A 15,804-nucleotide genomic window follows, 5' to 3' on the forward strand; every position below is an offset into this window, starting at 1 on the left:
AGCCTACCAGTCGAGGGTCCTTCAGTGAAGCCCCTTTTCTCAGTGGTTCCTTTGAAGGCCCTGGACTGTCCTCAGCAGAGGCATCATTGCCATTATCACGCTGTGTGTCATAGAGCTAGTTGGTCATAGTCCATTCTTCACATTCAGTCAAAGAGTTACTCAAATACATGCTGCAGAACATACCAGAAAGTCTGACTCATCGAAGGATTGGAGAGAAAGATCGTCGTCCTCTACCATATCCCTCACTTTAAGCCTTGTCAGCTTTCCATCCTCCTCATCCTTCACTTTCAGCGGTGGTGTCCTCCTTTCATGATCCTCATCATCAGACTGTGTATCAGAGTAAACTAGTCAGAGACTAATCTCTTTACAGTGATGTCACTCAACAAAGACATGGTGTACAACTGTCTTACCTCAGATTCACAGTCAGTGAAGGAGTAGATAGAGATGTCAGAGTTGGAGGATGAGATCACCCCATCATAATTTCTATCCATCAGCCGAGTCACCCTTCCAGACTGAGGAGACAGACAAAGGCATGTACTTAGGGCAGCCATAGAATACACTGGCATTGACTGTCAAGAAAATGTTGAATATTTAGGCAATCCAACATAGTTGTACAAGTAGTGAGTAATTTATGGGTAATTGAAAATGCAAGTGTATTGAAATGCAATAAATGCAACTCCCATAACATTAGGGATAGGGCTAAAGACTTTCCATACTGTAGGATTCTTTAGCATTTCTAATGAATGATTGTCAATTCAACCAAGCCAACCAAAATGGCCATATGAATCAACAGATTGATCTATCTGTTCTGTCTCTATGGGAACAGCAGAGATGTCTGACCTGGCTAAGAGGCTCTGGATTGATGTCCCATCCATCCCCAGATGTCTGTTCCTGCCCACAGCTCACAATGATTGGCTGTGAACAGTAAAGAAAAAATGTAACACTCTTTTGCTCATTTTGGCCTTGGAAATAACTTGGAAATAAATGATGTAGCTATCAATAAATAATTTAAGTAGCTACTGTTATGTGGTTGATTTGAATGTGACATACAGGCCTTTTGTGGATCTGAGGGGTCTGCACTGATGTAGACTGTCAAGACAATATTCCATTTCAAATGTGGTTAGATAAGGAGGGATATCTGCACTTGCTTTTACTGTGATAACTGCAGTTTGTACATGCAGCATAACTAATGTTTATGTGTTATTGTTTTCAGGTCAGATTTGACTTACAGGCCTTGGCCTTCTGCGCACTTTGCCGGTTGGCCACATCACAGAATCAGGGGTGTTCACCCTCACTGGATTCAACTGTCAACACAACACTCCATTTAAAAGGTGATAACAAAAACAGAAGATTTTTTAAATATATATATATATTTGATATTTACCACATAAGGGCGGCGCCTTAAAGCTCTTTTGATTCTCTCATCATTATGATTCATCTTGCTTTCTGAGGGATACATTTCCATCAATTGATTGGCACAAAACATATCCTGGCACATACACGCATAAAGGGCATGTCCCAAATGGCACCCCAGTGCCCATATATTGCACTTATTTTGACCTGAGCCCAATGGGCACAGGTCAAAAGTAGTACACTACAGGGTGCCATTTGGGACCAAAGAATGTAAGAGCCTACCAGACGTTCTAAACTCCAAGGACGGGTCTATCCAACCGTTTCCAATCGTAGTATTTATTCTCTGCACAGTGTCAGCTAGGGCAGACTATGCACCTGAAACAACCTTACTGAAGAAAGCGATTGTACTGATGATATCAAAGCTGAACACAGTTTATGTAGTGAATTTATGCTTGGTTACGTCACAATAGGTCACAGTTTTATGGGCGCGCATAATACGTCACAGGAAAGGCTTGTATGGGACTGGACTGGTGGTATCTCCCCCTGGTCGTAATTTATAACTGTCAAATAAAATCTATCTAGCTATCTAACTGAAATGGCTGTAGAGGACTCTTTGATCATCACATTTGAGGCACATGTCAGCAGGTGGCAGTGTCTTCAAATGCAGCACTTGATGATCTGAGCAACAGTTGAGCAACTTTGTGGTTGTGACGAATCCAAATGCGGAAGTCCAGTACATTTGTTTTTGCTTAGCAAGCTTGCCCGCCTATTTCTACAATTCATCTTCTTAAACTCTGATTTTAAACTTAACCACACTGCTAACCTTATGCCCAACCTTAAATTAAGACCAAAAAGCCTATTTTTGTTTTCATTAATTTTTACGATATAGCCTATTTGTACTTTGTGGCTGTGTTATCTAGTGGGAACCTCTAGCTAGCTAGCTACCTACAATCTGGCTAAAGTGTTGCGCAATATTGGAGGAAAAGTTGATTGATTATTGTGCTTGATTATCCAAGTACTAGTTTGACAAATATGCATTGGTCATCAAAATGATATCCCGAATAATTTTAAAACATATGGTTCAGAGGTTCAAGAGTTTTACTCCTGAGTTCAGGCTCACGAGTGGGATTGTTGCTGTCATTATAGTATCATTTGTTTTGTTTACTGTCACTACATATTTCGGTTTATCAGAGGATGTCTTCAGTCTTGGAACGACAGTTTTTGGCAATGGGCATGGTAAGTTAGCTAGGAGGGTCTGAGTGAATCAACAGTTATATATGCTCAGTAGCTACTTTGTATGAGAGTGTTGTAACGTTAGCTAGCTTGCTAGAATGGTGGTCCTCTGTAGCTCAGCTGGTAGAGCACGGCTCTTGTAACGCCAAGATAGTGGGTTCGATCCCCGGGACCACCCATACACAAAAATGTATGCACGCATGACTGTAAGTCGCTTTGGATAAAAGCGTCTGCTAAATGGCATATTATTATAATAATAATAATAATAATAATAATATGCCATTTAGCAGACGCTTTTATCCAAAGCGACTTACAGTCATGCGTGCATACATTTTTTTGTGTATGGGTGGTCCCGGGGATCGAACCAACTACCTTGGCGTTTCAAGCGCCGTGCTCTACCAGCTGAGCTACAGAGGACCACATTATTATTATTATTAAAACTTATAGCTAATGTAACAGATGGTGCCAGTAGGCTACAGCAGTAGGCTACAGCACAACACACCAGTGTAGCTTATGTCTGTCAACCCTATAATTTATGTTTTAATCCTTTCCTCTTCCTTTGCAGTGCACAAGCTCATCACATACTCCTTCCACCACAAGACAGTGACCCAGCTACTCCTCAGTATTGGGGTTCTGGTGCCCCTCTGTGGAGGCATTGAGAAGAGTGTGGGCACTGTTCGGTTCCTCCTCATGTTTCTGCTGCTCTCTATCAGCACAGGGGTGTTGTACACCATACTGGGTCTGCTACTGTTTGGTGCATCTGCCCAGAACCAGGTGGAGGGGTTCATTCCAGTGTCCCTCTCCCTTATGGGTATGGCCACAGTGCACTCCCGTATGGTTAAGGGCTTTCTTTTCGGGGTCACTGTACCCATGTTAGCCCTGCCCTGGCTGTTTCTGTTCATCATAACACTTTTGGTCCCACACACTGTCTTCCTTTGCAATGCCATCGCCATCATCGCAGGGGGGATCTGTATCCTTACTCCAACCTCATTGTGGTTCAAAATAACTGATACACTCCTCTGCAGTATGTCACAGCTTTATAAGTGTGCTTAGTAGTGTAGTTAAGTGGTAATAGGTTATAGGTGTTGTATATGAATCCTGCTGCTGAACATTATGGCATGTTTGTTTAGAAAAAATATTGCATCACTGCGTCACACATTCTCCTTAACTTGCACTGGTGAAACAGACGGAAAGGGCTGGCTCTCACTTCTGGACATGTCCGATGCCAGGGCATCAGTGCTGGACAAGAAGATGCCTTTCAGGCTGCTGAGGAACATTGGTGTCCTGTATGTCCCTGCATCAACAGAGGAGAGAAGGAAGACGGTCCACCCACCGTGAGTACTAAGAAAGCACCAGACATATCATTTATCAGACAAGACAAGAGGTCATTAAATAACAATTGCTGTGTGCAAGCCAGAGCACATAATGTACTACAGTATAATGAGGTGCAGTTATAATTGATGATCCTCAGCTGTAATTGAATACTGTACAATAGGCACCTAGTGGTCCCCCATGATTAGATAGAGAATTACTGGTATAGATAGGCTCTCTGAATTCTGTCCACGTTCTCATTGATTGCAGAATCATTCCAACCCCAGGCTCCTACCCAGTCCAAGCCTACGCTCCAGTGTCCTTTACCTCCAACCTACAGGCTACCGAGACCACACCAAAGACATTTGAAGGCTGGGCCCACTCCTACTATACACAGGGGAGCACTGTTCAGCTCTCAGGTTATTACGGACACAACCATGGATATGGCCTCAAGCATAGCTTTGGGCCAAGTCACGGACATAGTCACGAACATGGACACAGCTGCAGCCACAGCCAAGGTTATGGACATAGTCACGAACACAGCTTCGGCCATGGACTCAGTCATGGGCATGCATCTGCCTCTCAAACCAGCAGTCACTGGGCTCCAGTGGCTCAACATCCACATTCTCAACATTCCCACCTCAGTCCACTGTCTGTGTCTGTCAGTGCCCCCCAGAGTTTCACAGCAAAGATGCCGGAGTCACTGCCAGAATCTGTGATGGTTCACCCAGGAGCACCTGTGTCTTCACTGACAGATTGATGACTTCAATCCGTAACGGCAAAACTCGCTATAGCTCGATTGAAATGTAAAGGCAATGTTCGCGAAGACCGGAAATTACATTTACATTTCAAGCGTGCTATTTTCAGCAATCACAATCCTTGTAAAAACGTCAACTCTTGGTATAACTAATAACATTAAAAAAATACAAATGTCAGTGTGGTTATAAGCCGCTATAGCTCTGAACTACGGCGATACGGATTTAATCGAGCCCATAGTTGTCATTCAATGTGTTTTCTGTCTCATGTTATACATTGAGATGTAATATGCTTGGACAAGTGTTTTGAGGCAGTACTTGAAGGTCCACTTTTTCTTCACTGATGTTTTTGGTTTTAATATACAAGCAGGCTCTGAATGTTCAAGGTCAAATCAATGCAATAAAGGGTTTGCTTGTCAGTTGATTGTAAGACCACTCCTTTTGGCTTGTGTGTTTTGTACTTTGTGTTTTTTTACACATACGGTAGACAAATCTCTTGGTACTCTTGATTTATACAACCTAGATTAAAACAACGTTTTTCAAAACCCTTAGTAAACCAGAACAGTTTTTAGTTCAAACTAAACATTTTTATCACACTAATGTATTATCAGTTTTTCCCCCTTAACTACACTTAACAAAATATAAATGCAACATGTAAAGTGTTGGTCCCATGTTTCATGAGCTGAAATAAAAGATCCCAGAAATTTTCCAAACGTACAAAAAGCTTCTTTCTCTAATTTTGTATACAAATTTGTTTAAATCTCTGTTAGTGAGCATTTGTCCTTTGCCAAGATAATCCATCCACCTGACAGGTGTAGCATATCAAGAAGCTGATTAAACAGCTTGATCATTACACAGGTGCTTCTTGTGCTGGGGACAATAAAAGAGCCACTCTAAAATGTGCAGTTTTGTCACACAACACAATGCTACATATGTCTCAAGTTTTGAGGAAGCGTGCAATTGGCATGCTGACTGCAGAAATGTCCACCAGAGATGTTGCGAGAGAATTTAAAATTCATTTCTGTACCATAAGCAGACTCCAACGTCGTTTTAGAGAATTTGGCAGTACGTCCAACCGGCCTCACAACCGCAGACCACGTGTAACCACGCCACCCCAGGACCAGCAGAGTGCCCAATGGTGGCGGTGGGGTTATGATATGGGCAAGCAATGAACAGCAACTTCGCACAGCTGTTGAAGAGTGACACAACATTCCACAGGCCACAATCAACAGCCTGATCAACTCAATGCGAAGGATATGTGTCGTGCTGCTTGAGGGAAATGGTGGTCACACCAGATACTGTTTGGTTTTCTGATCCACGCACCTACCTTTCTTTTAAGGTATCTGTGTTCTTAGAATAAAATACAAAATAGCATCCACTCACCACTAAATTAGATCCATTACATTCAGTTTGTTTTGCAATGCATCGTTCAAAAATTTTGGAAATTCAGAAGCAGGGGACAAGTGGGTGAGGTGATCAAGAGTGTGGGCTACAAGGGCAGATTATGATGTAATCTTTGGAAAATTAACTAGTCGTGCACAGTAAAGAGAAGCCATAAATGACAACCAAAACTAAATAAAGCAAATCAATGATCTCCATTTATTATTTCTTTACAAATGCATGCTTTAAAGTTACTGTTTATATACAAATAGCTATTTTGCATATAAAACTGGATCAAGTGGTAAGAGTCATGTAACACAGGTCAATTTTAAAAAGGCACATTTCTTATTTAAATGACAACATGTACCATACCATATTTGATTCTGTATCACTACAATAGTTGAGGGTTTCTCTATTAAAAGAAACACAAAATGACGTGCTAAAATGATAGACTGCTGAACATCACCCGTATATCATCCACTTGATTCTATTTCATACGGTTACAGAACCTCAGAAAATTGAAGTAAATATTTTGTATTTAGGCTTTCAACCATCAGCATAAGAAAATAAAACTAGATAAAGTTCTTACATATACATATCCCAGAATTAGTGATTATCAGAACACACATAAATGACAGTTAATAAATGACAGTTAATAGATGTATTCATGTTGTACTGCAAGTGCACATACAATACAACACATATTGCATTGCCTAAATGCCGTGGTAGTGTCCAGCTAAACATAACTAGTCGGTACTAAGCCTTACAGTGGGAGAGCATGAGAAAAAAACACCTGGGCATTTTTACAGTAAACCACCATTTAATCTACAACCTTTTCGTTTAATGAACCGATGAAGAACAAGGCTCAATGACTAAACAGTTACTGCAATTTAAATGTAGGAATTGTACAGTACATGGTACAATATGAATGTGCTACTAGTATGCATATTTGACTAATCTTGCACTGCTCTCTGTATTTACACAACCTTCGTGCATCTGAATAGGCAGCCATGTTGAACTTGTAAATACATTTAAAGATGCAAATATAGAATGCTTTCAATGCCGTAGACATTTCAGGAGTTAATTTACAATATATTACTTTTTTTATCGCCTTGTGGGGATCTTCACAGCATGATAAACGTCCAGAGGCAATATTTCATATCATAATCACCTCTGTTTGCGCCTAGTTTCACTTACAAAAACGATGTGTAACATTCAATGTATAATATCTCCAATTTTTCTAATCTGATGGGAAACAATGAAGGTCTGCACTCTATTTTATAAAAAAATCTATTGGTTTATTCCAAAATGTTCCATAACCTTAAAAGGAGCGCGTGGACCAAATCTACACTGAACAAAAATATAAACGCAACATGCAACTATTTCAAAGATTTTACTGAGTTACAGTTCATATAAGGAAATCAGTCAATTGAAATGAATAAATTAGGCCCTAATCTATGGATTTCACATGACTGGGAATTCAGATATGGAACACGCTGTCGTACACGTCAATCCAGAGCATCCCAAACATGCTCAATCAGTGACATGTCTGGTGAGTATGCAGGCCATGGAAGAACTGGGACATTTTCAGCTTCCAGAAATTGTGAACAGATCCTTGTGACATGGGGCCGTGCATTATTGTGCTGAAACGTGAGGTGATGGTGGCGGATGAATGGCACGACAATGGGCCTCAGGATCTCGTCACGGTATCTCTGTGCATTCAAATTGCCATCGATTTAAAATGCAATTGTGTTCATTGTCCGTAGCTTATGCCTGTCCATACCATAACCCCACCACCACGGGGCACTCTGTCCACAATGTTGACATCAGCAAACCGCTCGCCCACATGGCGCCATACACGCTGACTTCTACCTGGTACAGTTGAAACCGGGATTCATCCGTGAAGAGCACACTTCTCCAGCATGCCAGTTGCTATCGAAGGTGAGCATTTGCCCACAGAAGTCAGTTACGACGCCAAACTGCAGTCAGGTCAAGACCCTGGTGAGGACGACGAGCATGCAGATTAGCTTCCCTGAGACGGTTACTGACAGTTTGTGCAGAAATTATTCTGTTGTGCAAACCCACAGATTCATCAGCTGTCCGGGTGGTTGGTCTCAGACGATCCCACAGGTGAAGGAGCCGGATGTGGAGGTCCTGGGCTGGCGTGGTTACACGTGCACAAAATTTGAGAGAAATAAGCTTTTTGTGTGGATGGAAAATGTCTGGGATCTTTTATTTCAGCTCATGAAACATGGGACCAACACTTTACATGTTGCGTTTATATTTTGTTCAGTGTACATGAAAGGCCTGGGGGTTAGGGGTCGATTTGGAGTATGAGCCCATTCCCAACCAATCTTGAATGAATTGCACTACCTCTCAGCACGAGTCTCTACAAAATGCTGTCAGTAAGATTACACAACAAGACAATAAGTACAACAAACATTCATTCATACGTCTTTCCATTTAGTGATTATGTGCTGACACGTTACCTCCAAAAACAGTTTAAAACTGTTTTCCGTTACCACTCACCCTCCACCCGAAAGAAATAGGTTAACATATGGGGTTGTGAGGGTGTGCTGTAACGTTAACTTAATCTTCCTTAGCTCCACACGTCCTGAGAGTAGCGGCCCTTGGTCATCAGCTTCTTGATGTAAGCCACAGCCTGTGTGTGTGTGAGACCTCCCACCTCCTCAACGATGTCATAGAAGGAATTCTGCACATCCCGCGCCATGTTCCGAGCATTCCTAGGAAAAGACAAGTGGCAGCCATATTTACAGTAGGCACACAATAATGATGGATTTTCTCTTTCAAAAAACCCTCAAAGCTTGTACATGTACTGTGCCTTCAGGAAGTATTCACACCCACATTTTGTTGTGTTACAGCCTGAATTTAAAATGGAATAAATTGAGATTTTCTGTCACTGACCTACACACAACACCCCATAATGTCAAAGTGGAATTATGTTTTTAGAAATGTTTAGAAAGCTATAAAAAATGAAAAGCTGAAATGTCTTGAGTCAATATGTATTCAACCCATTTGTTATGGCAAGCCTAAATAAGTTCAGGAGTAAAAATATGCTTAACAACTCACATAATAAGTTGCAATAATAGTGTTTGACATGATTTTTGAATGAACACGGCCCTCCCCCTTCCTACTGCTCATTCAGTAACAACCTGCCTGCTCACTGCCTGGTAGTCAGCAGCAGGTCACAGTGAAAAATATGTTTTGTTTGAAGAAATGCCATGTTTACCCCCCGCGACATCGTTTTCAAAGTAGCCCAAATGTTAGCAAAACTGCGGACATGGCAACCCTGCACTGAAGCATCTGCTCGTTGCATGGTAACAATAGTCTCTCTGCCTGGTTGGGTTTCTGGTGAGCAAACCAACTATTTTGTGCACTACTGCCACCTACAGTGGGATCCAGTGCAGGACAGCAGAATATAAAACACCCACTGGTACATAACATGTCATGTAATGTCACTACAATAATTGTTCCCTTGCTGTAATTAATGAACAAAAAAACAGTCTGACACAAATAATTGCAATTTCAAAAGCTTTATTGAAAATGCATATTTCAAACATTTTTTGTAGTTTTTTTATTTTAAAGAATAGTGCATGTCTCAAAATATTAGAACGAGACCAATATGTGTATTTTTCTAAACATAGTTCCTGTGTCTGAAATTAAGTTTCTGTGTGTATTGGAGGAGTAAGCAATACTCAAAATATCTGTGTGTGTGTGTGTTGTAGTAGTAGATGGCCATTATTTATTCAAACATCTAAGTTTGGGCAGCAGCCACTGGAGAAACCTGTCAATCAAACAGGACAATAAATAGTAGTTTTCACTTACACATCAGATAGCTGCTCTTTCTCTGCTACCTCATTCTATTTCTATAATTCTCTACCTCATTCTATTTCTATAAATCTCAAAAATGCCCTTGTTATGTTCTACTTCTCCTTCTTCTATTTCCTCACCTCTTCCTCAGACTCTTATTTTCCTCTTTCTTGTCCTCCTTACTTTCTCCAACATTTTCCACCTGCTTCATGTTACTAGCCTGCTCTTGCTTCACTCGCTTTTTTGCCTTGCCCTTTTTCCTTTTGACCTTCCCTTCCTGAATATTTTGGACAAGGAGATAAAGTAATATAAGCTTATGGCTATTTTCTACTCTTGAGCTACGATATCTAGAGTTATGATATACTGTAGGACATATGGCCAATATCCCCTTCCTGTTTCCTCTCACCTGTGGGTACACTCCTGTCATTTTCTGCGCCATTTCCTGGAGCAGCTTCCTGCTGTTCTCACTCAGGTTGGTGATGGGGGCCAGGCGAGGGCTTCCTGTATTGGTGATGGGGGCCAGGCAAGGGCTTTCTGTATTTCCTCTCACCTGTGGGGCCACTCCTGACATTTTCTGGAGCAGCTTCCTACCGTTCTCGCTCAGGTTGGTGATTGGGGCCAGGCGAGGGCTGTGGTGGTATGGTAAGTACTCCACAGCAGGCGGAGCAACAATGACAGGGACAGGGCTGGGAGGAGTCAGAGGCTTTGGGACATCCTCTGGAGAGGGCAGGGCCCGTAGGGCTTCAGCCAGGGTCCAGGGTGCTGAGGTCACAAGAGGAGAAAGGCAAGTCTGGCCAGGCACAGGACCAGAGACTTTCCCTGGGCTCTGTAATACCAGAAACAACAAACAAACTGTCAGGACAGTGCTATGTTATACACAATCTCTAGATATACTGTATAACTAATCTATAAATACATTAGATACATGACTACACTCAATAAGTAAGAGTAACTTACAAAGCGCTGGACTTCATACTTCTTTTTTTCAAGCTTGAGGAGCCTGTTCTTGGCTATGCTGGTCTTCATTTCTGCCATGCTCTCTACCATTTCGGCCATCTCTCCAGTGCATTTCTTGAAAGCCACTTTCAACCTTTCCAAGTCATTCAGCCAACTGTCCAGGTCTACTGCCTCAAGATCTCATTTTGCTGCAGTTTCTCTTCATCACTTGGATCAGTGCCCTCAACTCCTCGCCCCTCCTCCCATTGTCTTCCCTATTCACATCTTCATCCCTCAGTCTTTCATCCTTCCTCCTCCCCATCCACTTCTCAATCCAGGCTCTGAAGCATCCCTCATTCTTCTTCTGCCTCTCTTGGTTGATGTCCAGACCGTCATTGACCGTCTTCAGGCCTTCCTCCAGGTCAAGCTCTATGGAGGCCAGGTTTTCTTTAATTCTCCTCAGGCTCTCCTCATTGGTGTTGGTCCACTGTGTCTTCTTGTCCAGCTGCTGCCTGCAGGGCCGGACAGAAGGGACCACCTCCATCTGGCGTGACACCTTCTTCAGGGCACTCACAGAGGCAGGGAGAGGGATGTTGGGTTTGGCCACAATAATATGTACAGACATCGGGTCAAACAATTGAGATGTGACACACACTAGTGATGCGCGGGTTGACTCATAACCAGAAGTCCTGCGGTTATATCGACAGGGCGGGGGATTTAGGGTCATGAAATATTGTTGAATAAACAGAAAACAATACATAAAAAAATCCATAAATGTATAATTATTGTGCAAGTTATATCTATAGGCTATTTGGCATTAGTGTGTAAGCCTAAACTTTAGGGCATAACTTGACGCGCGCCAGATAGACTACACACCAATCACCAAACGCTTTAATTCAATAAGAGAAAAGCTACGAAATGGAAAGTTGAAAATAAAGAAGGGACGGCCAGAAAAGTAATGTTTGGAAAATATTTGGTGAAGTGTTAAAAGAGGATGATGGCAGTGCCTATGTTATGTGTGATGATTGTGAGGCACTATAGAAATTCGACAGTCACAAGAGGGGGATTCAAATAGGCCTATGGCACGTCAACGGAACAAACAGCCTACTGTTCAGATGGGTTAAATGGAAACTGAAATCTGGACACTGACTGTAGATCTTTAACCTCTCACAGTCTTAATATTAACTCCTGCAGAATTAAGCATTTCTTGCAGTAAAATGATAGGCTACACCAAATGTAGGCTTTATTTTGACTCAGGAACAGCAGTGGAGAAATATGATTTCTTTCAGCATCTTGAGGGAATGCAAATGCGCAGCTAGGGACTGCTTTATCAGCATCATAAAAGCTGATAATATTTCAACCACATAAAATGTGCATCCAAGCCAAACTGAAATCTTATCAGAAACATGTCTGGTCGTTTTCAACCCGTCAAACTGATGTCATTTGGAAATTTTGCACAGAAAATGTTTCCCTTTTGATCTTAAGTTATTGCATTTTCTTCTTGATCCCTAAAAGTTTTTGGTTTATTTAGTCTTCTATCTAATTATAGACAAGTTGACTAACAAATAGCCTACCAAAATGTTGGAAATTATAAGCAGAAACATATCCAAACTAGGCACAAAAAAATCCTGCACCCCCTGCTAAGAAATCGTTCTGACGGTGTTCTATATTTGCGGGTTAGGGTCAGGTGCGGGCCTCAGATTTTTACTTTATCACATATAGTCGGGCGGTTGCGGATGGGTTATTAGCAATTGCGGGTGGGTTCGGTTGAACAAACAGCTGACCCGCGCACCACTAACACACACACACACACACACACACACACACACACACACGTAAGAGCCTACCAGTCGAGGGTCCTTCAGTGAAGCCCCTTTTCTCAGTGGTTCCTTTGAAGGCCCTGGACTGTCCTCAGCAGAGGCATCATTGCCATTATCACACTGTGTGTCAGAGAGCTAGTTGGTCATAGTCCATTCTCCACATTCAGTCAAAGAGTTACTCAAATACATGCTGCAGAACATACCAGAAAGTCTGACTCATCGAAGGAGTGGAGAGAAAGATCGTCGTCCTCTACTATATCCCTCACTTTAAGCCTTGTCACCTTTCCATCCTCCTCATCCTTCACTTTCAGCAGTGGTGTCCTCCTTTCATGATCCTCATCATCAGACTGGGTATCAGAGTCAACTAGTCAGAGACTATTCTCCTTACAGTGATGTCACTCAACAAAGACATGGTGTACAACTGTCTTACCTCAGATTCACAGTCAGTGAAGGAGTAGATAGAGATGTCATCAGAGTTGGAGGATGAGATCACCCCATCATCATTTCTATCCATCAGCCGAGTCACCCTTCCAGACTGAGGAGACAGACAAAGGCATGTACTTAGGGCAGCCATAGAATACACTGGCATTGACTGTCAAGAAAATGTTGAATATTTAGGCAATCCAACATAGTTGTACAAGTAGTGAGTAATTTATGGGTAATTGAAAATGCAAGTGTATTGAAATGCAATAAATGCAACTCCCATAACATTAGGGATGGGGCTAAAGACTTTCCATACTGTAGGATTCTTTAGCATTTCTCTGTTCAAATATTTTTTTATTGAACACACACAAGAATGGTGTATAGGTATGAAAGACATGTGTACAGTTCTTATCTAAACATAAGAGAACAGACATGAACAACAAGACCCAGAGTTCTGGACACAAAACAAATATTACAAAACACGACATACAGAACAGGGACAGGTAGAAAGAAAAAGGGTATATGTAACCCCCCCCACTTATCCCCCCCTATTCCACCCTATTCCCCTCCCGACTGCTCGAGTGTCAGGGCCAGCACACGCTGCCCAAAGGTAGATTACAATATGACAATTGAGAGTGCGTTAAAAAGTACAAATTCACAGCACCGACTGGTCCAGGTAAGAGAGGAAAGGCTGCCAGATTTGATCAAATGTTGATAATTTATTGTTCAGAATATATCTAATTCTTTCTAAGTGTACAGTTTTTGCCACTTCGCTGAGCCATAATTTGGTAGAGGGCGCTTCCCTCCTTTTCCAAAACAACAAGATTAATTTTTTTGCCGAAATGAGACTGTAAGAGATGAGTTGTTTTTGGGAGTTGGTTAATCCGTTTAGGGAATCGGACACTCCCAGGATTATCAGAAGCGGGTCTGGGTCTATTGAAGTCTCCAGAACTTCAGAGAGGACCCCAAATATTCCACACCAATAACCATACAGACTAGAGCATAGGGCAAAGCAGTGGAGTAGTGTACCCTGCTCAGCCTGACATTTATCACACATAGGGGATGTATCAGGAAATATCCTATGCAGTTTAGTTTTGGAGTAGTGTAATCTGTGTAATACCTTAAATTGTATGAGACGATGTCTGGAGTTAATGGAGCAGGTGTGGATATACTCCAAGCTATCCTCCCAGTCTGCCACCGAAATATCAGTCCCTAGTTCTTCCTCCCATTTTGCCTTAATGGCATCTGTAGAGGGTGCGCTAACAGATTGAAAAGCGTCATATAGACGAGATATCAGTTTGTCTGAGGTGGGGCATATTTTTATGCATCCGTCAAACATGGAAGGTTTAGCATTCTCAAATGTTGGGAGGTGTTTTCTAACATAGTCTCTAATTTGTAGGTATCTGAAAAAGTTACTTCTGGGAAGGTTATAAGTTTCCCTCAGCGCTTCAAAGGAAGCAAAGGTCCCTCCTATATATAAATCCCCTATGGTACTTATCCCCAACTCTCCCCATCGCTCAAAGGTGTTATCAAGGTTAGAGGGGGCAAAGGAGGGATTCCTGGCAACAGGGAGCATGAATGATATTGGTCTAAGCTCAAAGTGGACTTTAATTTGCTTCCAGATTCGGACTGTGCTATGTATAATAGGATTGTTATGGTAAAGTGACATCTCCAGATTAACAGGTGACAAAATCACGGCACCAATAGAGAAGGGATGACACTCCTCCCGCTCCATGCTAAGCCAGCTGGATGGCGGGGTTGCGTCATCCAGCAAAAACGTAACAGCGCGGAGGTTAGCGGCCCAATAGTAAAATATAAAATTTGGGAGAGACAATCCTCCTTCCATCTTGGATTTACATAGGTGTTTTATACCTATCCTGTGTGTTTTATAATCCCAGATGAAAGGATTGATAATAGAGTCCAGTTGTTTATGAAATGATTTAGGTATGAATACTGGGATGTTCTGGTATAGGTAGAGCAGTTGTGGGAGGAAGACCATTTTAATGGCATTAATTCTACCGAGCAGAGAAATTGGGAGAGTTCTCCAAAACTGTTTGTTTGCCTTGAGATTTTGCATCAGAGAAGGGAAATTCTCTTTAAATAGTAAGGAGTATTGTTTGGTAACTACAATTCCAAGGTAGATACATTTTTCTGAAGATAACTTAACTGGAAGATGTTCTAGCCAGGAGGTGTTTTGCAACCGTATGGGCATTAATTCCCTCTTGTTCCAATTTATTCTATATCCCGAGAAGGTACCAAACAAATTAATCACCTCAAGAATAGCTGGAATACTAGCGTGGGGTTCTGTTACATAGAGGAGAATATCATCTGCGTATAGGGAAATCTTATTTAGAGTATCTTTAGTATTATAGCCGTGTATTGCTGAATGAGATCTGATCGCTTGAGCGAGAGGTTCAATAATTAGGGCGAAGAGCATAGGCGACAGCGCACAACCCTGCCTTGTCCCTCTGTGGAGGTTAAATCGGGGCGACATTGATTGGTTAGTGAGTATTCTCGCACAGGGGTTCCTATATAAAAGCTGGATCCAATTTATGAACCCATCTCCAATATTAAATTTCTGTAGGACCTTGAATAGATAGGGCCACTCAACTTGGTCAAAGGCCTTTTCGGCGTCAAGAGATATAACGGCAAGGTCCACGTTAGGTAACCTCTGAGAATACATAATGTGAAGAGGCGCCTGAGATTGAAGAATGAGTTTCTATTAGGGATAAAGCCGGTCTGGTCCGAATGGACCAATTTGC

The 15,804-nt window shown here is 41.9% G+C and overlaps 2 protein-coding genes across 2 annotated transcripts; one reads left to right on the forward strand and one right to left on the reverse strand.

Annotated features, from left to right (window-relative positions):
• Nucleotides 1-831: 831 nt before the first annotated feature.
• LOC311142643 (uncharacterized protein) lies at nt 832-5,071 on the forward strand (the record flags this gene model as incomplete). The annotated part of the gene is made up of 4 exons (XM_084178298.1): nt 832-883; nt 3,152-3,397; nt 3,773-3,920; nt 4,168-5,071. The coding sequence occupies 4 exons, from the start codon at nt 832-834 to the stop codon at nt 4,655-4,657; spliced, it is 936 nt and encodes a 311-aa protein (XP_084034424.1). The 3' UTR covers nt 4,658-5,071.
• A 4,501-nt stretch (nt 5,072-9,572) lies between these two features.
• LOC311142150 (uncharacterized protein) lies at nt 9,573-11,493 on the reverse strand. Its single transcript, XM_084177742.1, has 3 exons — nt 10,821-11,493; nt 10,270-10,689; nt 9,573-9,837 (listed from the first exon to the last, which is right to left on the reverse strand). The coding sequence occupies exons 1-3, from the start codon at nt 10,917-10,919 to the stop codon at nt 9,808-9,810; spliced, it is 549 nt and encodes a 182-aa protein (XP_084033868.1). The 5' UTR covers nt 10,920-11,493; the 3' UTR covers nt 9,573-9,807.
• Nucleotides 11,494-15,804: the final 4,311 nt, after the last annotated feature.

This window comes from Coregonus lavaretus (assembly GCF_964263955.1).
Source record: "Coregonus lavaretus genome assembly, chromosome: 15".
In the NCBI taxonomy this organism is placed as follows: domain Eukaryota; kingdom Metazoa; phylum Chordata; class Actinopteri; order Salmoniformes; family Salmonidae; genus Coregonus; species Coregonus lavaretus.